This window comes from Sabethes cyaneus, chromosome 3 (genome assembly GCF_943734655.1).
Source record: "Sabethes cyaneus chromosome 3, idSabCyanKW18_F2, whole genome shotgun sequence".
Lineage (NCBI taxonomy): Eukaryota > Metazoa > Arthropoda > Insecta > Diptera > Culicidae > Sabethes > Sabethes cyaneus.
Window position 1 is genome coordinate 108,072,084 of NC_071355.1, and position 27,581 is coordinate 108,099,664.

General features: G+C 41.4%; 1 protein-coding gene across 1 annotated transcript in view; it reads left to right on the plus strand.

Moving 5' to 3' along the window:
* The window catches only part of LOC128739987 (innexin inx7), a 225,089-nt gene that overhangs the window by 52,166 nt on the left and 145,342 nt on the right, over positions 1-27,581 (plus strand). The window contains exon 2 of the mRNA XM_053835495.1: positions 21,800-22,074. Within this exon, the coding sequence (XP_053691470.1) occupies positions 21,800-22,074 (275 nt within the window). The remainder of the gene's footprint in view (positions 1-21,799; positions 22,075-27,581) is intronic.

A 27,581-nucleotide genomic window follows, 5' to 3' on the forward strand; every position in this document is an offset into this window, starting at 1 on the left:
CGAGTCTTGCTAGTGCATCAGCTCTCTCATTTCCATCAATTCCACAGTGACCTGGGACCCAGTACAAGTTGACTTGGTTACGACGAGACAATTTTTGGAGTGATTGAATACATTCCCAGACATGTTTTGATGTGCATGTCGCCGACTTTAGAGCGTTTAGAGCTGCTTGGCTGTCGGACATGATGCATATATTTGAATGTTTATAGTTCCTGCGCAAGCACACAGTCGTACATTCTAGAATTGCTTGTATTTCAGCTTGGAATACAGTTGGCCATCTGCCCATAGAAATTGACATGTCTATTCCTGGGCCAGTGACTCCTGCTCCCACTTGATTGTCCATTTTTGAACCATCAAAAAGTCGAGCCTGGACGAATATCGGGACCACCATCTTCCCAGGAATCACGTCTAGGCTCAAATACACGAAATATTCGGTTGAAGTTGAAGAAGTATTTTTTCTCCATCCAATCTTCATTACTGGTTACAAGAGGATTTATACTAATAGTTTTTAGAATACTGAGATGACTTGTTAAGTCCCCTTCAAAAAGGTTCTTTGATCTTTTGATCCTCAGAGCACTTTTTTCAGCTTCTAATTGTATAAACTGATGCAATGGAAGTATATAGAGTAAAGCATCCAATGCCTTCGAAGGTGTACTTCTCATTGCACCTGTTATTGAGAGAGTGGCTAGCCTTTGAAGTTTTTCCAGCTTTGTTTGGGTAGTTTTCTCTTTCGTTTTTGGCCACCAGACCAACGAAGCATAGGTAATCCTGGGTCTGACAATGGCCGAATAGATCCAATGGATCATCTTCGGTTTCAGTCCCCATTGCTTACCAAACGTTCTTTTACATATCCATAGAGCATTTGTTGCTTTGTTTACTGCTTGCTCTAGATGTGTGTTCCAATTGAGTTTTCTGTCAAGAAATACTCCAAGATATTTAACAGTGTCTGAAAGTTTTAAAAGTGTTCCTTTCAATCTGATGTTATTTAATGTAAATTTTTTCCTTCTCGTAAATGGTATGATAGTAGTTTTATTGGCATTTATGCTGAGACCCTGCCTATCACACCATGATGAAATCAAATTTAAAGCCATTTGCATTCGGTCGGCGATAATAGAATCAAATTTTCCTCGAACAATTATGACTATATCATCTGCGAAGCCAATTATTTCAAAGCCTAGCGCCGTCAACTTTTGAAGAAGATCATCAACTATTAACGACCACAGTAGAGGTGATATTACGCCTCCTTGTGGGCAACCTTTTACTGCTCTAATGCTTATAGATGAGCTTCCAAGGCTTGCTGATATCTCCCTTTTTGATAACATTTCGCTAATCCAGTCGATAATGGATATATCGAAACCACGTTTCGTCATAGCCGTAATCATTGAATTATGAGATGAATTATCAAATGCGCCTTCTATGTCAAGGAAGGCACCTAGTGAAATTTCTTTCGCTTCAAAAGACTTTTCTAGTTTTTTTACACCAGTTTGTACTGCTGTTATTGAAGATTTGCCTTCTTGATATGCGAATTGATATTCGCTCAAAGGATCTTTGGCTAAATATGATGATTTTATATGCTCATCAATTATTTTTTCCATTGTTTTTAACACAACGGACGATAAGCTTATCGGCCTGAAGGATTTTGGTGAAGTCTTATCCTTCTTATTAGCCTTCGGAATGAACGTGACCCGTACTTGTCGCCATACTGCTGGTATATGACCTAGTATCAGGCTTGATTGAAAAAGGTTTGTTAGAATAGGTGTTAAAAACGCCTTGCCCTTCTGTAGTAGTACAGGAAAAATTCCATCCCTACCCGGCGATTTGAAGGGTTCAAAAGTGTCAATCGCCCATTCAACCTTGCTTCTTGTAAAAATTTTTTTGGTTAAAGTACAAGCATCATTCCTGTTTCTATTCAACCCAGTCATTTCACTCGCTATTTCGAGAATGTCTGTCCTGGTTTCAAGATTTACAGTTCTCAATGCCGGTGCACTTTGGTCTCCGCATGTATTAATGATTGAACAGGGAAAATGTGTTCTCATCATTAACTCTAATGTTTCCTTAGTTGAGTTAGTAAAAGAGCCATCCTCTTTTTTCAAAGTACCTAACCCATTAGAATGATCTTTAGCGAGGATTTTCTGCAATCTAGCAGTTGCTGGAGTATTTTCAATGTTTTCACATGTGTGCCTCCAGTGAATCCTCTTTGATCTTCGTATTTCCCTATTATAGGCAGTGAGAGTTTGTTTATACTCCTCCCACTGTTGGGTTCTTTTTGCCCGGTTAAATAATTTCCGAGTTTTCTTTCTAAATTTCTCCAAAGTTTTGTTCCACCAAGGTACATCTCTATTCGTAGAGCGTTCCTTTGCAGGACAGCTTTCATGATAAGCTTGTTGGATCAGGTTTGAAAGTTGTTTTGAGTTGTTCTTTACATGTCCTTGAGCAGCCTTTCAAGTTCTTGGCTCCAACCTTCAGTTTCAAATTATACTGATCCCAGTTTGTTTTCCTGGGATCTCTTATAATTTCCTTAAGTTGCTGATTAGCTTCGTAATCAAACATGATTTGCTTGTGATCGGACAAAGATTCTTCATCCGATACGTGCCAATTTTTTATTTTATCAGTCATCGTTGGACTGCATAGTGTTAAGTCAAGTACTTCTTGCCTTATTGCGTTTACAAAAGTTGGCTCTTCCCCTTTATTGCATATATCTATATCATTTGATGATATATAGTCTAAAAGGAGTTCACCTCTGTTATTGGTATCTGTGCTGGCCCAAACAGTGTGATGGGCGTTTGCATCACATCCAATTACAAGTGCTTTGTTTTGTTTCTTGCAGTAAGAAACCAAATTTACCACTTCTGGTGGAGGTACTTCACCCAAATCTCCTGGAAAATATGCAGATGCTACGCAAATTTCAGTCGTGCCATGGGTCGTTGGAACCTCCATCATTATTGCTGTGAGATCTTTTGTAATCAATTCTGTAATTGGAAAACTTTTTATGTTTTCACTTACTAAAATGGCAGCTCTTGGCGTGAGCTCACCTTCGGCGTAAATCAATTTACACGACTTTGTAGGAATTCCTTGTATCCTACCTTTATAGGTCCAGGGCTCCTGGATCAGTGCTACATCCAGGTTGCTTTCTGTGAATCTTCTACAAAGTACAGCAGTTGCTCCCTTTGCATGGTGAAGATTCACCTGGACAAATTTAACATTTTTTCTTTGTAATTTTATATGATTTGTGGTACGGCCGGGCTGTTTTGGGTTTAGTCCTGCACCGTTGACACAACTGGGTCCTGGGATTTGACTGATTATATCAGCATCGCCAGTTTCCTCTTGGGTCTTATCGATGTCAGAGTCCCTCCTGAGTGCTGATCCCCCACTTGATTTGTTATTTATATTTATATTAAAAGTTTTATTAATTGTTTCCATCTCAATGGTCTTAATTTGCTGGGAGAAAGAATCAGCTGTCCGTTACCAGCTTAGAACAGAGGGAGCAAATTACTGCACGGGGTGCCCTGGTACCATGCAGGCTCCGTTCGACCTTGGGAGACTTAATTAGACCCCCCCAAGCATTCATCCTTAGGCACGGGTCGCGTTACACCGAGGATTGGGGTCTTCCTCCGCAATTTACTCAGAATGCAGCATGCTCCAATGTTGCTTGCTACATTGGGAGCAAACGTTTTTTTTACAAGATTTGCCGCGGAAGAGACTCGGTGCAGATCTAGATGGATCCATCACGTGTTTGTCATGGAGCCATCCAGCGCTGCACACCAAAAGACAAATCTCAACACTCCTCCTTTATTCTGGCTTGTGACAGACAGTTTGGGTCCCGATCCAATTTTCCCATCACTTGTTCACTCTTTTTATGGAGTCATACGTGCTAGTTCATCAGCGTGGTCTCTCACTGGCGGAGCAAGTGAACAATTTAAGGTTTACTACGACCAGATGATCAACGAATTGTTTCATATCAAAAGCGATCCAAGATTTTTCACAGAAATTAAGCTCGATGGGAGAACAATATCGGGCCTGATCGACTCAGGTGCCACATGCAGTCTAATAGGTTTTGCATACAACCGCATTCTAAGCCCTAATACTACTATTTATCCTCTCAATAGAAATATTCGTACAGCAGATAATACCTCACACAAAATATTAGGCTATTCATTAGTTCCAGTTACGTTCAAAGACACAACGCATATCCTTCCAATCCTCATCGTTCCTACAATTCCTAAGCAACTGATGCTAGGCGTAGACTTTGTTAAACGGTTTAATTTGATGCCGGAACTGGAAGTATGTAACGTCGACATAGAAGAGAAATGTAACGCAACCGAACATGAATTAAATCCAACAATAAAAATGAATTAAATGAGGCACAGAAAAAACAACTATTCGACGTCATAAGTGCATTCAAGATTGCAGACGGAGAGTCATTGCAACAGACAAATGTTGACCAGCACACGATTGATACAGGTGAAACAAAACCGATCAAACAACGACATCACCCGATCTCACCGTACGTTCAAAGCAAAGTGGACGTGGAGTTAGATAGAATGCTGAAATTAAAAGTTATAGAGCTATGCCATTCACCCTGGAATTCTCCGATTGTTGCGGTCAAAAAGGATGAACAACGAGTGAGGCTTTGTCTATACAGCCGAAAGTTAAATAGTGTCACCATCCCCGATGCGTACCCATTAAACCATATAGGTCGCATTCTTGGTCGCTTTACATCGACAAAAATTTTGAGCACTATTGATCTTCGAGACGCATTCTGGCAAATTAATCTAAATCCCCATTCACGACCAAAAACAGCTTTTTCGGTTGCTGGGAGGGGTCAATTTCAATTCCGCGTGATGCCGTTTGGACTCAACAACAGTGCCCAGACGCTGGTGCGAATTATGGATCAAATTTTAGGACCAGATCTGGAACCAGAAGTTTTCGTATATCTGGACGATATTGTTATCGCCACAGATACATTTGAACGTCACATACAACTTCTACACGAAGTAGCAAAACGCCTACGTAGAGCGAACTTCTCGATTAGTCTTCAAAAATCGTCATTTTGCAAAAAGTCAAACTTTATTGGTCAAACTTACTACCTAGTCAAACTTACTAGGTTACATAGTAAGTGAAGAGGGTCTAGCAGTAGATCCAGACAAAACTAAACCGGTACGAGAATACCCTGCACCTAGGTCCCATACAGAAATCCGTCGATTTATTGGGATGATTTCTTGGTATTCTAGGTTTATCAAAAACTTCTCCGACTATACTGCTCCATTCAACGATATACTGAGACTAAAGAAGTTCTGCTGGACACCAGAGGCCAATACTGCATTCGAACACCTGAAGAAGATGCTAATCACACCACCAATCTTGGGAATACCAGACTATAAAAAGCAATTCAGTATCCATTGCGACGCATCAGATCGAGCGATAGGAAGCGTTCTCGTACAAGGAGAGGGAGATGACCTAGTAACGATCGCATACAATAGCAAAAAATTATCAGCAACAGAATGCAAAGAATACAAACGTCTCCTAGATGACTATGGTGTAGAGCCTTTTCGGACACCAAAATATCATGCTCAAGCCAACATGGCTGAGCGGTACAACCGAGTCATCGGACAAACAATACGCTCGTATCTCGGGGAAGATCATATGCGGTGGGATGAGCTGCTACCAGAAATAGGTTGTGCAAATCCGTACCGCCACAAATGATTCCATAAAATACACACCATATTTCCTTAATTTCGGGACTGAAATCATCAAACACGGAAAACAGTTCGCCGAAAGAGAAACGATAAAACGAGCTAACGCTGAATCAGGAATCGTTCAAAAGGATCCTGAAAACAAAATAATACAAAATACCGATCAGACACCGAAACTGTTGGAAATAGTGAGGGAAAACTTAAAGAAGGCATTCGAACATCAAGCAAAGTATTACAATTTGAGATCTTCAAACCGGGTATCTGATTTTGCACCAGGGGAAACGGTTTTTACCAAAAACTTTGTTCTTTCTGACAAAGCTAAGAAATTTAATGCCAAACTCGCGAAAAGGAAAATAAAAGCAGTAGTAGTACGAAAGGAAGGACAAAATAATTACATTTTAAAGGACATGCAGGGAAAAAACTTAGGTTTGGTTAATGCCAAATACATTTTTCGGTGAAGAGCGTTTACCTGATTATCGATATACAGCTATGGCTTTTCCTTAGTGAAAGCACTAAGAGTGAGACCAAGTCGTGGACTCCTCTGCACAGTAAGCATATCCCCCTCCGCTCGGCGACCTAATAACATTCCTAACTAAGGTCGCCAATAAAAGAGCGTCGAGCGACAACCACAAACAGCTATGGTTCGCGCCTTCCCGGCCGAACACTAAGAGGAAATACCGGCGACAATTTCCTTTCCAGCGTAAGCAGATCACCGATGTCTTGCAATCTTAACTGCAATGACAGCCGTCGCACCTAGATTAGAATAGACATAAGAATAGGTTAAGATATTAATATCAGTACGTCTAAAGTTAACGATCATCAACAGTAGCGAATAGTGGATCACTGATTCGTACTGTATCGTTGAAGCAAGCGAATTTCCGTCGGAATGGACACCAAAGGTCAGTCCGAGGAATGCCGCAAACAACTCAGGCAAAGTATTATCACAATTTTACAATATTTTCTTCAGCCCACCACAGAAACAGAATACAACATAAAACACGTGCACTAGATACATATAACACATAACAAATTTTTACAAATCAACACTACAAACACAACCTCAAAATCACTATTTCACAAACAGCTGAAGAAAAGTAGCATGATGCTGAAAATTTGGAACTTTTATAGTTAGTTTCTCAAGGTTATTGACTCAATAACTCACAGAAACCAAAATTTTCGCACAGAACAGGAATAACTACTAAAATGGAAACTCAATCATCGCATCTAGATGAAATGAGGGTTTCACTTAGGTCTTTGAGAGTACCTACTGGAACCACATTGTCGTCCGATAGACCGCCCAGTCAGAGGCATCTATCTCACGGACAGGACCGGGATTCGACGCAAGCCATTAAGCAGTAGTTACCACAGCAATAGTCCGTATTTTAAAATATTTCTTTCATCAGTAAAAGTAATAAAAATTAATCTTACCACGTTCTTACCTTTAACCGCGAATTTGTAGCAGCTTCGAAAAACACATCTTGCCGAATCGGCGACACACTATAAAGTAAAGAACGCACATTGTAACCGAACGCACTTCCGCTGATCGAAGCGTCAGCCGAGAAATTCACCACTGCTATCAGAGACAGATAATGGCTGAGTACATCGCGCGCGTCAGTACTGCGTTTCGTTAGGGTACGTGCACCAGTTTTTGACAGGCGAGAGAAAAGCATTAGAAGGACTGTTTAGTGAAGTTGAATGAATTTTCTGTAAATATGTAAATAGTATAAAATAGTAAATAGTAAAAGTATAATTTAAATAACAAACAAAAAAACCTGATTTAATCCACCTAGTGGTGAAAGGAACCTTTGTTATACGGTCTTACTTGCTATTTGAGATAGAAATCGACACGTTTGGTTTGAATAAAATTTTTGGAAATTGAACAAGTTAACAAAATTTAAACCAAATAGAAGCACTTATAAATTTTGATGGTTCCTTTTCTCATGAAATTGCTGAGTAATGAGGGTAAGTGCAAGTAAAAGTAAGCTGTAAGATGAAATATTATTCTTTAACATATATATTGCGTAGTAAAGATCTAGTTTATAGGTTTTTGAACTATGGATAATTGTAATGCCATTCTATTTAATACACAACAATAAAGTATCTTCTTCTATATAATAAAACCAAGTTGGTTCGTTTGTTTGTAAGGGATAAACTCAAGAACGGCAGAATGGAATTGCATGATTCTTTTTTCAGTTGAGGTGTTTTGGTTTGCTTCAGGTTTATACGCAAAAAAAAATATTAAAAATCTACGCGAAAAACTGAAAAATAGTAAAAAACCGATATTTTACTTTTCCCGCCATTCGTCGCATAGACAATATTTTAGACTACTATGATTATTATCGGTGCAAATCAACCGGCGTCGCATTCAATATGAAGCGTCGTTGCTGGGCTAACAAACATGTTGATGAGGGTAACTTTGATTGAATGGTCAATAGTGCCTGATTTTCACAGAACATCTGTTCGTTACAACTGTGTTAGAAAGACTGAATACTGAAATACTTAGAAACTGAGTTAGAAATGTTTGTTCGATTTAATCGACGTTTTTCGGCGAAATAAATATGAAGATTTTTAAATACCAGTTAGTCTGGACGTTTCGAGCTACTACTGGTCTTCGCTCATCATCTGCGGACAACTTTTTCGTCCATTAGGTTCTACTTGGTTTATCTTTCTCCAAGTCCAAGTAGAACCTAATAGACGAAAAAGTTGTCCGCAGATGATGAGCGAAGACCAGTAGTAGCTCGAAACGTCCGGAAAAATCTTCATACTTATTTCGCCGAAAAACGTCGATTAAATCGAACAAACATTGCGGTGGCAGCGATAATCTGAAATCAACATTAGTTAGAAATGGTAATCTTTCCAGAATCCTAAAACTTATTGCCAAATATTCATTGAAAACATGTGGAAAATGTTGATTTTTCAATTTACAGCACTCAACAGTTAAGCTAGCTGTTAATTTATTTTTTGTAAAAGTAAATTCGATAGCTCTAGATAATGCCTAATTCCGTCTGCTGTAGTTGTCCGTTAATATGGTATGCAATATACATATATTGAAACAGAATCTTTATTCTTGCTAATAAACAGTTTTATGGGCTAGCAAATTTAAAAACTAATAAATGTTGTATAATGCGTTGGGGGTTCAGTTTATAAAAGAGCCTAATAGTCTAAAACTAATTCTTTCACATCATTTATCAAATTAATGAAATTAACCAGAACTGGAAACTTTCTACGTTGTATGCGTTTCTAATGCATGTTTACAAATGTTTCAATGACTAAAAATTAGGTATGAAGTTATATGACCGTCAAGTGAAGAATATACTTTATGTATTAAATTTAATTGAAAAGTGTACTTGAAAAGAATATTAGCTAAAATAAATTAACACTAAAAGTACATGTAACCCATTAGAATAAATCGTATTGAAAACAACGTTAATTATTTTTTGTGCTTTTCTCTTCTGATTAGACTTCTAAAAGTGCAAAAAGGCTCATAAAATTATAATTCTGCTTCAAATTGTTTTGAAATACCAAAGTAATAAAGAAGACAAAAAAGGGTTTAAGACAAGGCGTACATTTATTTGCATTTTCGTATGTTTGAGGAGCCCAGCAAGAAATGAAATTAGCAAATAAAATCAAATTTAAATTCAAAAATTACGGTGGCAATCACTACAAAGCTCTGATTTCGATAGAGGAAATCGAAAGTGTCAACAAATTATATGTTTATAAAGCAAAAATTTGCGTAAAAAAGAACATGCAAAATTTCAAATCAATAATGGGGGAATGCACAAAGGCGAAAGAAAACATTTGAGGGCGTTGAACAGAACAATCATAGATTTGGCGGCAATGAAAATATAGTTGGTGGTGCAATGATTCTGTTCTCAAAAAGTTTTGAATGTATATTGCATATCATTAGACAGTTAGCTGCAGTAGACGGAATTAGGCGTTATCGAGTCTACTTTTACAAAAAATAAATTGACACTCAGCACAACTGTTGGGTACTGAGAATTAAAAAATCAACATTTTTCACATGTTTTTAGCGTATATTTGGCAATAAATTTTACGATTTTGATTGCCATTTCTAACTAATGGTTTAGCACAGTTGTAAGAAACAGATGTTCTATGAAAATCCGGTAGTCAATTAACCATTCCCTCAAAAGATAAACTTCTAAAAAACGCACAAAACTTAACCTACACTTTGAGTACATCCAAAATTTACTATTTACGGCATTTAATTCAATTGGTGGCAGTACTTGAATAAATTTCATCAATTTTTATTAACCTTCTGTTACTCACGTTGTTGTATTTTGTACACCATGTGTAGGTTTTTGGATGCCATATTGTTATAAAGTTGCAAATCGTATATTACGTATATACTAACGTATATTTTTCAATAAACTTGTTATGAGCAAATTGTCAGAATTATTCAATGCATTAATACTTTAAATTGTTAGGAAAATAGATTAGCATAAACCGACATCACAGAAACGAAGCCAGTAGCATGTGAGGTGCACCGCAATTGGCCCCAACTGGAATTTTCTCTCGTTTCTTCATATGGAAAAATGGTGTCTGCATGCAGCAAAACTACCAGCAAATGTAAAATGCTTAAAATGTATCCGTCTGTTAGTAGTCGAGTAATTCGGGGTCAAAATCAGCGTATTTTTTATAATCAAAGTTCTACAGTTCGTAAACAAGCAAACATAGAGGTGTGTATTTTTATTATTTATACAACTTTGTAATACATGAAAAAGTCATACAACAATTACAAAAAGAGCTAAAATAGAAAAACTGATTTTACACATGAATATACAATAAATAAGATTTCTCTATCTTCGTTGAAGAGATAGAAGGCTACTGTCTTCAGCAAAATTTCTTGTAATAATATGCTCTAAAACTTTGCAGAACACATAAATGAGTTACATTGAAACTGAAGGATAATAATTTTTTTATTTCACTTTTAGGGGGATTAATCAAAATTCAAATTCTACCAGACGATAGAGCTTTCAATTTCAAGAAACTCTTCCAAAGGTTTGATAAACTTAAGTTTTCCTAGTCAAAACTCTAGTGCACACGTTTTCTTTGGCTTTGGGCTATGTACGCGCGAGTAACTGTGTTATAAAAGTTGGCGCGAGTGTTCGATGGTTAATATCTTTTGACCGGTAAAACCAACTCTTATGAAATTTTGCATATATATTCGTAGTGTGAAAACCTCTCGTTTGATATTAAGATAATTGAAATTAGGTTATTTATCTTGGTTAAAATCATTATAAATTATTGTTAATTTTGGTGTGGTGTATTCAATTACTCATAACTTTCAAATTAAACATCCAATCAAAAAACCATTCAATAGTGATCTATCCGGCTATATTACCTGCCAAATGAAACTAGTAGCGCGTAAATCGGTTTAGCCATCTCTGAGAAACAGGCGATCATTTGAACCTTGTCAAAACTGGTTTTTTAAGGCTAATTTTTAAACCACTTGTTTGTCTTCAATAAAAATTGGCATGAAGTTTAACAATAGTAGGAGCTTTTATTTGGTACTAAGATCGATGAAATCGGTTATGTGGTTCCGGAGAAAATCGAGTCAGGTAATTTTCACATTTTTGCTTATAACTTTTAACCTAAAAATCGGACCACGAAACAATTAAATAGTGATATGCTAGGTAATAATACCTTTCAAATAAAAGTTATAGCAGACAAATCGGTTCAGCCATCTCCGAGAAATAGGCGATTGAAAATTGAAGCGCAGACACATGCACACACACACACACACATACACACACACACGCGCGCACACACACACACACACACACACACACACACACACACACACACACACACACACACACACACACACACACACACACACACACACACACACACACACACACACACACACACACACACACACACACACACACACACACACACACACACACACACACACACACACACACACACACACACACACACACACACACACACACACACACACACACACACACACACACACACACACACACACACACACACACACACACACACACACACACACACACACACACACACACACACACACACACACACACACACACACACACACACACACACACACACACACACACACACACACACACACACACACACACACACACACACACACACACACACACACACACACACACACACACACACACACACACACACACACACACACACACACACACACACACACACACACACACACACACACACACACACACACACACACACACACACACACACACACACACACACACACACACACACACACACACACACACACACACACACACACACACACACACACACACACACACACACACACACACACACACACACACACACACACACACACACACACAGACATTGCTCATTCGTCGAACCTGATCGATTGGTATATGTGACACGGCCCTCCGGGCCTCGGATCAACTTCGTGTTTTTCGACCAATTCCTAAACCTTTGTTATATTGTATAACAAAGGTAAAAAGGTTAAATAACAAGAGGAAAATTATATTCGAAAAAAATTCTTGTAAGAATCGATCCACCTCGCTGGAGACCGGAGTTATTTCAACGCTGATGGTCAGTAACAGGAAATTATCTTGAAAACAGCGCTGAGTCTTACGACGATGACGCCTTATGACCCCGAGGAAAAAACGCACATTCTTACGGAACAAAATAATTTAGATTTTTAAAATAACTTAAAGTAATACACCAGAGATTTTAAAGTTTGTATTGTGTATTCGATCCCTCATTGTTTCACTAGTTGCTGGATAAATAACAAACTTCTATAGGAATAGGCTTCTTACAACAGAAAATTTTAAAAGGCATCTCTGAAACCGTTCAAAATTTTCTTTCCCCCGGCCGACGGCATGTGTAACGATTCCAAGAGATGGGAATCGACTGAACTATTACTAGCCTAATAACCACCCCGACCGGCGTATCCTAAAATCCAGATCACTGAAAGTGGAGACAAGGCAAGTGTGAACAGAGTCGGAGACGACAAACCAAAACCACCGATCACGATCCCATCCTATCCTATTTCGAACCTACCGTACATCAATCAACCCCTATCCCGTTCAACAACTGCATGTTTAATGCTCTCTGTGAGCTTTTCGCCCCACAGCATAAACACACACGTCAGTTGACGATGTGACGAATATTTCCGCCATATTAAGGAAACCCGTAGGACGCCATCGCCGAGACTTTCTATTCTGAAGTGGACTGTGAAGTGGGCATCGAAACGCGAGGCACGATTTTTACCAAGAGTAGCCAACTTCTAGGCTTTGCAGATGACTTCGATATCATTGCCAGGAACTTTGCGACGGCGGAGGCAATCTACGCCAGACTGAAAGCGGAGTCTATGAGAATTGGGCTAAAAATAAATGCGTTGAAGACCAAATACATGAAAGGAAGAGGCTCAAAGGAAACAAACGCGCGCCTTCCACGGACGGTAACCGTTGACGGCGGCGAACTAGAAGTGGTAGAGGAGTTCGTGTATTTGGGATCGCTGGTGACCGCGGACAACAACGCTAGTAAGGAGATCCAACGGCGCATCCAAGCGGGAAATCGTGCCTACTTTGCCCTTCGTAAAACGCTTCGATCAGGAAGCATACGCCGCCGCACAAAGCTAACAATGCACAAAACCATTATTAGACCGGTAGTTCTTTATGGACTTGAAGCCGTGACGCTGCTTACGGAGGACATACGCGCCTTTGCCGTGTTTGAGCGGAAAGTGCTGCGGACGATATTTGGCGGAGTACAAACTGAAAGCGGAGAGTGGCGGAGGCGTATGAATCACGAGCTACAGGCACTCCTTGGGGAGACTCCCGTAAATCTAGCGAAAGTTAGCAGGCTACGGTGGGCCGGACACGTCGTAAGGATGCCGGACGACAGTGCGACGAAAATAGTACTCTTCACAACCCCACCGGCACCAGGAACAGGGGGGCCCAACGTGCACGATGGCTCGACCAGGTCGAAAGCGATTTGCGACTTCTGAGACGACTAGGGAATTGGCGACGAGTGGCGCAAGACCGAGTTGAATGGAGACGAGTGCTTGAAACAGCACGAGCCACCCCGGCTCTATGCTGCTGAAGAAGAAGAAGAAGATATTCGGGCAAACGACATCAACTCGATGGCGTTGCCATCGGAAATCAGATGTGGTTGATATGGAAGAAAATGAATGCCATTTATGATTATATCATACATTACTTTAATTCACAGTGTCCAAACAAAAAAACTTAATAATCAGCATTATCATCATTATGTCTGATTTCGACCACGTGCTGCTCAAAATAATGGTTTAGCATGTGCCAGATTGCTTATAATTTATACGATGCGAAGTTCCGCAATATGTAATAATCTGATCTGCAACATACATTCATAAAATCAATAATTATTCCTATTTCACAGTGCCTATCTATAACCATTGTAATACGCAATTACGGTTACTTCTTTCAAATATTAAGACAAACATTTTAATCAAACGTCTTTTACGTAGTGGACCCACTGGATAATAGCTTGCAGATAAGAATTATAATTTTTTATCTGATAACACTATACTTTTTCTCTGCAGCACAAAGTACCCAATTCAATCGTTCCAGTCAATATTAAGCTTTCAAAATGGTTCTTTTCAAAACCATCATAACCCTCAAAGAAGATTATTATGATTTCCACTATCAATCAATTTTTTCATAAGTGTTTTTATTAAGGTGCGTCTAGATTGGCAACTAGTGGCATGCATGTTGTTCCTATCCTAACTGTTGTTAATGTTTCCAAGTAACTATGGTGACGAATAACAAATGTACAGGTGGCGACAGAAGCAACATTGAGCAAAAACTAGTAACATATCGCATTCCAAATGTAGCCAAAGTTACCCATTCTAAACGCACCTTCACATTAACTTTGCGTAGTCCTACGTTGAACATGCGGTCGTGTCTTGTACACAACCCCTCTGATTTGTTTCGTCCCCCTCCCTTCAAATATCCAACATCATTTCAAAAAAATATTTGTGTTACTTCACTTTATAAGTTTTCGATTTAAAATGCTGTATTTCACTTTTGATGTTTACTCGGCGACGGACTCAGCAGAATTAATTACTGGTGACGTTACTAACCTACTGGTAACCAACTGTTGTGACTGTGTTCTTAGGAACAGCGGAAACGGACTTATCGTGCGTGGTAGCTTTCTAGTGGTGCAGGTCGAACTGATCGAAATTATTCCGTACATGATATAACATCGCCGCCTCCTTGAAATTACAATTTCAATACAAATAAAATTCAACTTACATTGACATGAATGACGATTAACAATAACACCTATCTTATCTAACTAGCTCTTATGATTAATTTTCAGTTACACCTTTTGAATTAGAGGTCGTGTGATGACCATTAGCTTCTTCTGTTTCAGCGACAGCAGCATCATACTCCGGAAGCAAGCATATTTTGGTTATGGGGCGGGTGATAACCCCCCGTGCGGTGCGTAGTGAGACAACTCTTATCAATCCGTCAGGACCTGGTGAAGTGGTCAGGATGCGAGCTAAAGCCCAACGGATCGGCGGTTGTAGCTCATCGACGACTATAACTAATCGGCCAAGCAGCAACTTATTATTCCGGACGTTCATCGTGGTATCCTTCTGCATTTCTTGGAGGTACTCTGTGCGCCAGTGACACCAAAACTTTTGGACGTGCAGCTGTAGTTTTTGGAAATGGTCAAGTCGATTTTCCGCAATATCTCGATGGTCTGGGTCGGGCAGGGCTAGTAGACTGGATCCTGTGAGGAAATGACCGAGCTGGCGGTACAGATGCTTCTTTGCCACCTTCACGGCCGCCTCCCAGAGGCCGCCGAAGTGTGGCGCTTTCGGTGGATTTAGATGCCAAGTAATCCCCTCAGCAGCACAGGTCGAAACGATTTTCTCGGTCTCCTTACTTTTCCACAGCAGATCAAACAGCTCATTTAAATTATTTTTGGCCCCTTCGAAATTCTTGCCATTATCGGAGTGAATGTGAGCAGGGCGGCCGCGGCGAGCAATGAATCGTCGTAGCGCTAGCAGGAAACCTTCGGTAGACAGGTCGCTGACAAGTTCCAAGTGTACGGCTTTGGTTGCGAAACAAACAAATAGGCACAGATACGCTTTCGCAGGAGCAGCTCGCTTGTGTACCGGTCGTAAGTAAAACGGACCGACGTAATCGACTCCCGTGACGTTAAACGGGCTGTTGGGAATGACTCTATGCGCAGGTAGTTGTCCAATTTGCTGCTGTGCCGGTATCGGGTCAAGGCGAGTGCAGCGCATACATTTGCGAACGACGTTGTGTGCTAGCTTGCGGCCCTGAAGTGGCCAAAATTCTTCACGAATGGCATTTAATAGTAACCGTCCTCCGGCGTGTAGCATTTGATGGTGGTAGTGATGGGCAATTAGTAGAGAGAAAGGATGAAAGCTGGGAAGTATGGCAGGATGTTTGGCTTGGTATGGCAGTTGAGCTAGTTTAAGTCGCCCTCCAACCCTCAATACCCCCTCTCGGTCTAGAAACGGACTCATTCGACGTATCTTGGAGCGTTTATCTATCGTTTTTCCTTCCTTCAAGTCGTTCAGCTCTGAGTCAAAGGCGTCATTTTGTGCAAGTTTAATTAACGTCGTTTTGGCTTGTGCTAGTTGTTTTACTGTTAAGGCTCGTAGTGCTGGATGTGAACCGGGGGGAGGCTGTGTTCTGGCATTGACGCGGATGTTTTCAATGAAGCGCAGGCAGTATCCTATAACATGTAGAAGTCGAGTATATGATGACCATCGAAGGAAGATAGGATTGACTGTCGAAGCTGAATGGACCACTGCTGACACCTGTCGGATTTCAAGTATATTTTCTGGAACACTAGGTGGCTTTCCGGCAGGCCAATTTGCGCTTGGGAAGGTTAACCAACTGGGACCCTGACACCACAGCGTATTTTCTAGGAACTCCTCAACGGACATTCCCCGAGACACTAGATCGGCAGGATTTTCTTTGCCAGATATATGGTTCCACTGACAACCGTGCGTGAAGTGCTGAACCTCAGAAACTCGATTTCCTACGAATGTTTGCCATGTATTTGGAGGCGATTGCAGCCACTGTAGCGTAACGGAGGAATCTGACCAAAAATATGAAGCAGAGATTTCGATCCCGATTGCTTGCTTTATCCGATGATGTAAATGTGCTGCCAGCACCGCAGCGCAAAGTTCTAAACGAGCAATGCTGAGTCGTTTCAGCGGTGCAACACGAGACTTGGAGGCAAGAAGCTGAACTCGTATGTTTCCTAACGTGTCTTCACAGCGAGCATATGTGCAAGCACCGTAAGCAGATTCCGAGGCGTCAGAGAAGGTGTGCAACTGAATTGTAGAATTGGGAAGCAAAGCGTAACGACTGACGCGATAGGCGGAAATTTTGGGTAGCTCACGATGGTATTTTTCCCATTTTTTCTGTAGGCATTCGGGAACCGGATCATCCCAACCGCAGGTTAACAACCATAGCTTCTGCATAACAATTTTTGCCCTCACTACAATGGGAGCAATCAGGCCCAATGGGTCGAACAGCTTGGCGATGGCAGACAGAATAGATCGCTTTGTGGGAGGCTGATCGGTGCACTGCACATGAGAGTCAAAGCGCAGGAAATATTCATTCGGCTCCCAATTGATTCCCAAGGCTTTAATGGTTTCACGGGGAGCGAATTCCACCGTCGACTGCGTTCCTATTTCGTCATTTCTGAGTCCTTTTACCACTTCCAGCCGATTCGACGTCCATTTTCGCAACTCGAATCCGCCCTTTTCCAGCAGCTTGCTCAGCTGTGTGCGAAGGGTGATGGCTTCTTCTATCGTCTGCGCCCCACCAATGAAGTCATCTACATAAAAGTTTTTGCGAAGAGCTTCCCGGCCGAGCGGATAGCGTGAACCTTCATCATCTGCTAACTGCAGTAAAGTACGAGTTGCAAGGAAAGAAGAAGGAGCCAATCCGTAAGTGACGGTGAGTAACTCGTAGACCTGAATGGGCTCATCTGTAGAAAAACGCCAGAGAATACGCTGTAGAGAGGTGTCATCACGGTGAACCAACACCTGGCGGTACATCTTTGCTATATCGCCAACAAGAGCAATCGGGTAAGTACGCATTCGTAATATCGTCGCAATGAGTTCATCCTGCACGACTGGGCCAACGCATAGAGCCTCGTTAAGCGATGAACCGGTAGAGGTTTTCGCTGAACCATCGAACACGACCCGAACCTTGGTCGTAGTGCTTGATTCCTTGATGACAGGATGGTGAGGAAGGTAGCAACAATTCATATCGGCTTCGCTGAACATGTTGGCAAGTCGCATATGTCCGAGTTCGATATATTCCCTCATGAATTTATGGTACTCTGCACTGAGGCCGGGCTCCCGCTGAAGACGGCGTTCTAAAAGCTGAAAGCGTCGATAAGCAGTTGCTTTGGATTCACCGAGCATTATAGCAAAATCTGGCCTACGGGAAAGACGAACTATATATCGTCCTTCATGATTCCTGGTAACTGTAGCTTTGTAGAAAGATTCGCACCGTCGCTCTTCAACTGAGTAATTGTCACTGATAGAAAGTTCTTCCGTCTTCCAAAAGCGCTCCATGCTCTCCTCTAACGTTACCATAGAGACTGCGACTACATTACAGGAAACAGGCTGCGAACTTTTGTCTGCTACATCAGCGGAGCCTGCAATGATCCAACCGAAAACACTGTCCACCAACAGAGGTAGGCTATCGCGTAGCTGTATATGAGCAGAGGTTGGAAAGAAGCTGTAGAAATGCTTAGCACCAATCACCATGTCAATCGGTAGACTTCTATTAAAAGTTGGATCAGCTAGAAAAATATCTGAAGGGATTTTCCACTCGGATGTTGAAATGTTGTGTGCGGGAAGGTCTGCAGTCACCTTATCCATGACTAAAAATTCAATTCCACAAGAAAAGTTCAGCTTTCTCGAAGTAACAGTGGCAAACATAGCCTCTTGTATGACTTTAGATAATTGGCCGGCCCCTTGGACGGTAACATTGACGGGCTTACGTTTCAGCTGGAGAATACGAGCCATTCGGTTGGTTATCAAGTTTGGTTGCGACGCGCTATCCAACAAAGCACGCGCAAGGTGTGCATGGCCATATGCATCAATAACGTTGACTACGACAGTGAGAAGAAAAATGTTCTCAGTTGGTTGGCGAAGAGGCAGACTAGTTTCGACTGAAGGTGTTTCTGTAGCAGGAACAGAGGGTTTGATCCACCACGTTGGTTGCAGAAACCGAAGCAAAATTCGAATGAGTATTAACCGTGGAACACGAAGTAGGATCATGACTGGGCTGTCCGGTGCCAGTAGACTGGTCTATGTGTAGAAGTGTGTGATGACTCTGGTTACACTTTCTGCATTTGAGCTCGCAAGGATAATCGCGAATTAAATGATTCCCCCTAAGGCAGTTAAGGCACAGCCGTTTACTGTTGACCAGTTGCTTACGCTGACTAATGGATTGCCGCATAAATTTTGCGCACCTGGCAATATAATGAAACGCACCGCATGCTGGACACTTATTCGAAGTACTTGTAGCAGTAGACGCGTTGGATGATACTCGAAGCTGGGATTGCCTTCTGTAGTGAGTTTGACTGGTCCTTGGAGCTAATTGACTTTCCGTTGCATGATCGTTCACAGATACCGATTCAATAACCCGATACGCCGCTGAAGAAACTCGATCAGACAACTAAAGTTGGGATTTTCAACAGTAGACGCGTGCTCCTCCCAAGCCCGGAGGGAGTCGTTGTGCAAGCGTGTGCATAGAAGGTGCTCTAAGATTGTGCTCCATGAATCAGTCGGTTCCCCAAGCTGGTGTAGAATCTTCGTATGCCGCTCGAAGTCATCGACCAGTCCATGTAATGCGGCAGCAGACTCGTTCAGTATACGTGGAGTGTCGAACAGAGCCTGCAGGTGGCGCTTCTTAAGGAGGTAGTCATTAGCGTATCTTCCCTCCAATGCCTGCCAAGCCAAGTTGTAATTTGCCGAACTAATTGCGATTGATTCTATCAACTGAGCAGCCTCCCCCTTGACGGCTGCCCTCAAGTAATGGAATTTTTGAATTGGTGGAACGTCAGCATTGTTATGTATGAGAGCTATAAACGTGTCGTGGAATGTCAACCACTGTTGATAATCCCCATCAAACTCCGGAAGTGAAATAGTCGGAAGTTTTATGCCAGAGAGAGTAGAAGCATGCGAGGGTTGAGGGAATGCATTGTTAACAGGAAGAGGAGGCAGTTTAGTTATTAATGCAGATTTTATTGCGAAAAGCCGCGACTCGAAATCAGCCCGGATGGTCTCATGCACTGCCATACCTTCGTCATCAACTGCACATTCCTCCAATTCCGCCTGCACCTGGTTCAAGTTTGCCCAAATAGAATCGATGTGCTCGAGCCTCAACGGCACCTGCGAAGCATCTCGTTCCTGGTTGAAGTTCGCCAAAAATGCCTCAGCCCGACCCAGAGTTGCAATCATCGTTGTTCTCTTCGTTGTCAGTTGTATCGTACGCTGCTCGTTGGCCATTTTCAGCAGCAGTTGATATCAGGAACGGACGTGATAAACTGCGAAAGTACGAAAAGGAACCACGATAGACCCTGACGCAGGATGGTATCAGCTTGGAAAGGTACTCACCTTTTCCAAAGCAATCAATGCCTTGAAAATTTTATTAAATGCCGGAACTAGACGCACGGTGCGTACCGTGAAGAAAGCAGGTTGTAATCGATGAACTCGTAGTAAATCCGAAACCGTTACACCAAGCAGGCGAGTAACGATGGCGTGTAGCAGCCAATCCGCGAAACAGTTTCCACACAGCAAAGTCGATCGTATGACCGGTTGGATGCAGGTAGCCTACGAAGAGAGGCCGCGAACTGGTCCTTGAATCGCCGAGTATCCGAAAACGGCTAACACACTCGAAGCGTAATCGAAAAGCAAGAAGAAAAACGAGAATCTAGAGCGCACCAGGCGAATCACAAAAACGAATTGGACAGCAAATCACCTTCTGTCCAAATAATGCAGGCCTTGAACAATAAAGCTTAACAATGGAAGCTATTCGATTCGCTGACGCCGAACTATCGATGGCAATTCTCCTTAGCAGTTGAAACGATGGCGCCCAGACACAAAGCGGGGTAGAATCCAATAAGCCGAGGAAACAATAGCGATATTCGCTAACAATGCCAGATTACTAGTGAACAATGGCGTACGTGATCGCGAGACCAGGAAATCCTGGTCACGGCACCAAAAAATGTTACTTCACTTTATAAGTTTTCGATTTAAAATGCTGTATTTCACTTTTGATGTTTACTCGGCGACGGACTCAGCAGACTTAATTACTGGTGACGTTACTAACCTACTGGTAACCAACTGTTGTGACTGTGTTCTTAGGAACAGCGGAAACGGACTTATCGTGCGTGGTAGCTTTCTAGTGGTGCAGGTCGAACTGATCGAAATTATTCCGTACATGATATAACAATTTGTAATGGCCTACTTTAGCTTCTAACCAAAACGACAAACTTTTTTTCAGACAACTAGAAGGATATACCTTCCAAATGAACTGAAGTGCTCGTTGGTAGCTATCATCATAAAAAAATTAATTAATTAGCAATAAACACGTGATGAATGAACACTGACCATTGTAAAAATTACTTTATCAACTGTATCAAATATTCAAAGCAATGGCGGGCTATTTTCGATATTTAAATACCTGTATACTGCTCATAAATGCATAATTTCGAATTTTCACCGCTTTTGAGATAAACCAGGGAATCATCTTTAAATGATCTATTTTTTAAATATTTTAAACAGTAAAGTTATGTTTGTTCTCAATATGTTGAAAAATATATTAAACTATGTCAGTCCCAAGTTATAAATAAACGCATAACAGTCTCAGTAGTGAAAATATGGTATGGGCGCCATTATTAGTCCTATTACCTATGTTGATCCTATTTTCACTACAATCATCCATATTCTTTACCCTATATGTTTTCACATTAGATTGCTGTACGTATACGAATATATTATCTAATTCTTTATAATGAATTTATTTCAGGCAGTATGTTGGAGAGCATATCAGATGTATTACAGGCGGTTCAATTCCTGAGCATGTGATTAACACGTTTTGTTTTTTCACAACAACATTTACTGTGATAAAACATTTCAATGAAACAATGCTGAAGGATTCCTCAATTCCCCATCCAGGGGTTGGACACATGATGAATGAAGACCCTATAAAATATCACGCCTATTATCAATGGGTTCCGTTTGTTTTATTTTTGCAAGCATTAATGTTCTACGCTCCTTATTACATCTGGAAGATATTGGAAGGTAAGCCAGAAGAGGTTAGGTTTCAACTAATCTTTAACACCCTCCTTCCCCTGTTTTTTGAATAGCCATTCGGCTGGTACCGAATGGCCGAAACACAAATGGGCGAATCACGAATGGCTGAAATCCAAATAGCCGAATTTCAACAACAATCACAGAAGGCTGAATCACGAAAGGACGAATTTTTCCGGAATGCCTAAATAACTATTCAATAAAAACATAAATTGACTAGCAGTTAACTACTAACTTTAATCAAACAAAAAACAAAATAAGCAACACAACTATTTACTATGGGGTATAGATGACTGAAACTACTTTCTTCCCCTAAGCGCAAATGCGAGACCTATTTACCGTGTCTCCTAGACGATTCAGGGCAAGACAGCCGCAGGCCGCGAGTGTTTGCCGGTGACCCGCCGTCGGAAGGGGCGCCCCCCCCGCAGAAACCACTACTATTTGGGTGCATGCATTTTCCTAAGTTTACTGACTAGTAGGGATTATCTCTTAGTTAAGTCCGAACGAGCGGCAGCGAGCAGTGACGTAGCCAGGATTTTCATCTGGGGGGCAAGCAATTTTTTTATTAGAGAAGTTTCAAACCTAAGAGGTTCACTCGCCTCTGGAGAAAGACCAAGTTATTATGCAGAAAACCATTTATTTAAGCAATAAATATATATATGCTTATGTTACAGAATTTTCTTCCGAATTAATTAATTAATTAATTTAACTAAGTATTCATGTAACACAAGTAACTTTCTAATGGTTTTCAAAAGTTTGCGTACAGTATGATTTCTGCTAATTAGTTTGCTGTTGAGAAGAATGTTTTACAGGATTTTTAAAGACTGCATAGCTTCTGGAACTCTCGCATCGAGCCTACTTTTCCCTCCGCAAGACGCTTCGAGCAAGGAGCATACGCCGCACAAAGCTGACGATGTACAAAGCGCTAATTAGACTGGTAGTCCTATTCTTCAGCTAACGAATTTCTCGCCGGATCTCTTCGAGATCGGGAGCAGGCACGCAGTTGTCGTTTGTAGGCACTCCAAGGTTAACTTCCGTTGCGTCTCCTATTGCTATATCGCCGTTGAGGTGCTCATCGAAATACTGCTTCCACCTGTCGACCACCTCGCACTCGTTTGGGATTAGATCTCCCCCCCTGTCTATACACATTTCAGGTTTAGGTGTGTAGCCCTTATGAGTTCACTTTCTCGTAAATCTTGCGTGTGTCATTAGCCCGGAATAGTTGTTCCAAATCCTCACGATCTCTGTACTCCCTCTGGCGCCTTTTCTTCCTCAGGATCGTTGTCAACTCATTCCTCGCTCGTCAATACTTGACCAAATTCTCTCTCGTGGATATGCTTAGACAGTTTTTCCAAGCTCTTTTTTCCACTCTATCGCTTCGGCAACTGGCGTTAGTTTTCGGCAACTGGCGGGTTGTTTAGCTGCCGAATGTTTAAACGAGGAGGGCGGTTTTGTCGCGAGGTATAAGCCGTCGATAGTTGGTCAGGTGATCTCCAGGTGGCTTTATGGATATCTTTGTGGGAAAAGAAAGTGTTTCTGATCACCAAATCTCGAGAAGCTGCAAAGTTGATGCATCGCTGGCTGTTGTCGTACATGTCTGTGTGCAGGCTATGGGGCCCGATCACCGGTCTATGCATTGCTTCCCTGCCGACCTGGGCGTTCATATCCTCGATGACGATCTTGATGTCCTGTCGTGAGCAGTTGTCGTACGTTACCTCCAGCTGGGCATAAAACGCTTTCTTCTCATCGGGTATACTTTCCTGTGGCCAATATACGTTTATGATGGTGTAGTTGAAGAAACGGCCTTTTATTCTCAACATACACATCCTCTCATTGATCGCTTTCCAGTCCATCATGCGATCCTGCAATTTGCCCAACACTACGAAGCCCGTTCCCAGCTCGTTAGTCGCTCCACCGCTCTGGAAAAATTGGGCTTTGCCGCCACGGATCCTCCACACCTGCTCGCCTTTGCGACAGATCTCCTGCAGTGCCACGATGCCAAACTTTCAGGGTTCTAACTGGTCGAGCAGCACCCTGTCGGCACCAACAAAATTTAGTGATTTGCAGGTTCAGGTACCAAGTCTCCATGCCATGTCCTCATTTGGTCGCCTTTGTCCATGCCGAATGTTCTGAGTAACGAAGAGCTATGTAAGTTTGAAAATTTTCAAAGACAATGAAAGATACAAAACGATGTGTTATTCAAAGGTGCACTAATCGGAAATATACTTGTGCTTCAGTTTTAGCTTGGTGTATTGTTATTCTACATTGAAATGTTTTTTTAAAAATGTAAGCCAAAATATTTCGGGGGGGCCAAGGCCTCCAGGGCTCCCCCCCTGGCTACGTGGCTGGCAGCGAGTAATGACAGCGTGTACCCAATGTTTGAGCAGGTTGAAGGTCGTGAATATTTTCGGACGAATATGTAGTTCGGCCATTCGTGTTTCGGTCTTTTGTGATTCGGCCATTAGATATATTATGCCATTTGTATTTCGACCATTCATGATTCGGCCATTTGTGATTCGGTCATTCGTAGGTAATCCCATTCCATCTAGTTAGCCCTCAATTGATCAACTAAATATTCAACGCAAATTATGTTAATCAACCGGGATACAGGTGTCGGGTACCCTCTCGGTAATTCTATGATAAAAAGGGCTCCGATTTTGCTTCAACTTAGTGTACTGACTCCTTTTTTGAAAATTTCGAGAAACCCATATTTTTAATTGTCTTTTAGGTTGCTCGTTCCTGAGTCAGGTTAGCCCCAAAAATCATTATCGGCTTGAGACCATTTTTAAAAACTAACTCGTAAACCACGAACTTTAATAATTTTGACAGTAACTGAATGATTAATGAGCATTTTATGAAAAATATGGGTAGCAAAGCGAAAGGTGCCTATGTCCCAGGTGCCAGCAAATGACGATGCTGGGACAACAGGAATGACCCTCGGACAAGCATATATTTTGAAAAATCAGTTGAGTCGTCAACCAATATATGGCACTTTAGATTCTCTTAAAACAGAAGGCAGATTGTTCATGACTAATGTAAATAGAAGGAGGCCTAGAATTGAAGCTTGCCCCATTGATTTGAATGGAGGGTACCGCACACTTTTATTAAAGTTTACCTGTAAACAGGTTGAATTTAACTCTAACTTGGTTAAAACAACCCAAATGCTCGTATACAACTCAGTATACAAACTCAGATTTTGAGTAGAAAAACTACAAGGTATACAGCCCTAAGGGTTGTACGAAAGGGTGACGTAGGACTGTGTCATATAATACTCATTATATTGATAACATGTTTTAATCGATGAAGTATAACTTTATGTCTGATCATTAAATCAAAGACTAATGTAAACTGCATTTCTGGCATATGCATATTTGAGTATTTGTGAGTATCATTGTTTGAGTGTTTATTTGTAAAAGAAGAACGAAATATTCTGATTTAATTCTTCATTGAATCAATGGTGGTTTTGAAAAAAAACCGTTTGAAATTGTTTGGTGGCCCTGAAAAGAACTATGTTTGAGCTGATAGCACTTCTTAAAAATCAGTACTATAATTACTGTTGCCAATATATAGATGGATGTCGCTATTCGGTCCTTTAGACTCTAGGATGATGGTTGCCCGCTAATACAGGAGTGATAGGAAATACCAAATCACTGTAAAGTAGAAATGGATTAGTTTTATCAAAATACTGACCGTCCGTCAATGCGATCGTGCGGTAAATGAGCAGACGGCGAACCTAGTGTGCGATTTTATAGTCACTGGCACTGCCGTTGCTACTTGTAAGCTAGTGTAGGTATGGGAGAATCGGCTGCTGCTCAAATAATTATCCGAATCGAACGTTAATCATTTAGAAAGTGTAGAAAAATCTTTCCATTCTTCAATTACTATAGTTCTTATAAGAACTGTTTAAGACCACAACGGCCTACTGCTGAATTTGCTGCCCGTCAGTCGATCCGTTTCCCTTTGCCTTCAGTGTTGGTTTGCGAAAATTACCGCCAAAATGCCATTGGGTTTGCCTCGAATTGTCATCGAAGATGACATTAATTGCCACAAAAGTCCTTGGATTTGCCTCCAATTGCTGCCAAAATGCTATCGTTTTTACCTCCCAATTGCTATCGGTGTTGCCTCCGATCGCTGGTGTTGCCGCCAAATGCCGTTGCTTTCGCCACCAATAGCCGTCGAAGGTAAATACTGACCGTCCGTCAATGCGATTGTGCGATGAATGAGCAGACGGCGAACCAAGAGTACCATTTTATTATAACACTGGCACTGCAGCTGCTGCTTGTAAGCTAGTGTAGGTGGGGGAGGGGGGACCAGATCAACTGCTGCTGCTCAAATGATTATCCGACGCTGAATGAGCAAGCATTTCCCATGTTACCATGGTAGAATGCAAAATGGAACGTTAGCCATTTTAGAAAGTGTAGAAAAATCTTTCCATTCTTCAATTACTATAGTTCTTATAAGAACTGTTTAAGACCACAGCGGCCTGCTGCTGAATTTGCTGCCCGTCAGTCGATCCGTTAACATTTGCCTTCAGTGTCCGATAGCCGTCGATGATAAATAAAATACTGATCGTCCGTCAGTGCGATAGTGCGATAAATGAGCAGGCGGCGAACCAAGTGTACAATTTTATAGTCACTGGCACTGCCGCTGCTACTTGTAAGCTAGTGTAGGTGGTGGAGGAAACCATATCGGCTGCTGCTGCTTAAATGATTGTCCGACACTGATTGAGCAAGCTATCGAACAATTTCGCATGTCTGCGATGGGGATAATGCAAAATGTAACGTAAAGTGCATCATGTGGGATTCACGTTGGCCATTGCCCGCTGATTCCGCTTGTCTTCGGGGTCGGTGTTGCCGTCAATAGCCATCGATGTTGCCAATTGGATTGGAAAAGGGGTGTGGCTTACAAAGTGGTCTCAAAGGTTATCATTTGGATCCAAATCCTTTGGTGTATCTAATTGTCGTCCGTGCCTGTGAAGCTAGGCGATCACAAGGGAAATGTATTGCCTTGTATGTATGCCTTAAAACTTTACACACATTTTCACTATTTAGCGTATAAAAATTATTATTAATATGTTACTATAAAATTGCTGGACATTTTATCTATCCAACGACATATTAACTGTTATGTTTCGTTCAGTAGTATAGTAGCTATTAGCGTTTGAAATATTTCATTCAAACGTTACACTTCTATTTTTCGTTTTTACAAAGTGCTACCCAGTCCCAGTATAGTAAACAAAGACGTAGTCCTACGTCAAAATTAATCATATTTGGCTACTTGCTACTGTAGGGTGTTGTCCAAGTCCTGCCAAGGCAAACGACGCAGGGCAAAACGTATGAAGCAACGTTGTACTCTTTCAATTTTATTAATTTTCCCTGTGTGATACGGTGCCCACACCGGTGCTGCGTATTCCAAAATATTTCGAACTAAGGTGCAGTAAAGCGTTGTTAAAGCGTAGATATCATTAAAATCCGAAGCGGTTCATCGAATGAAGCCGA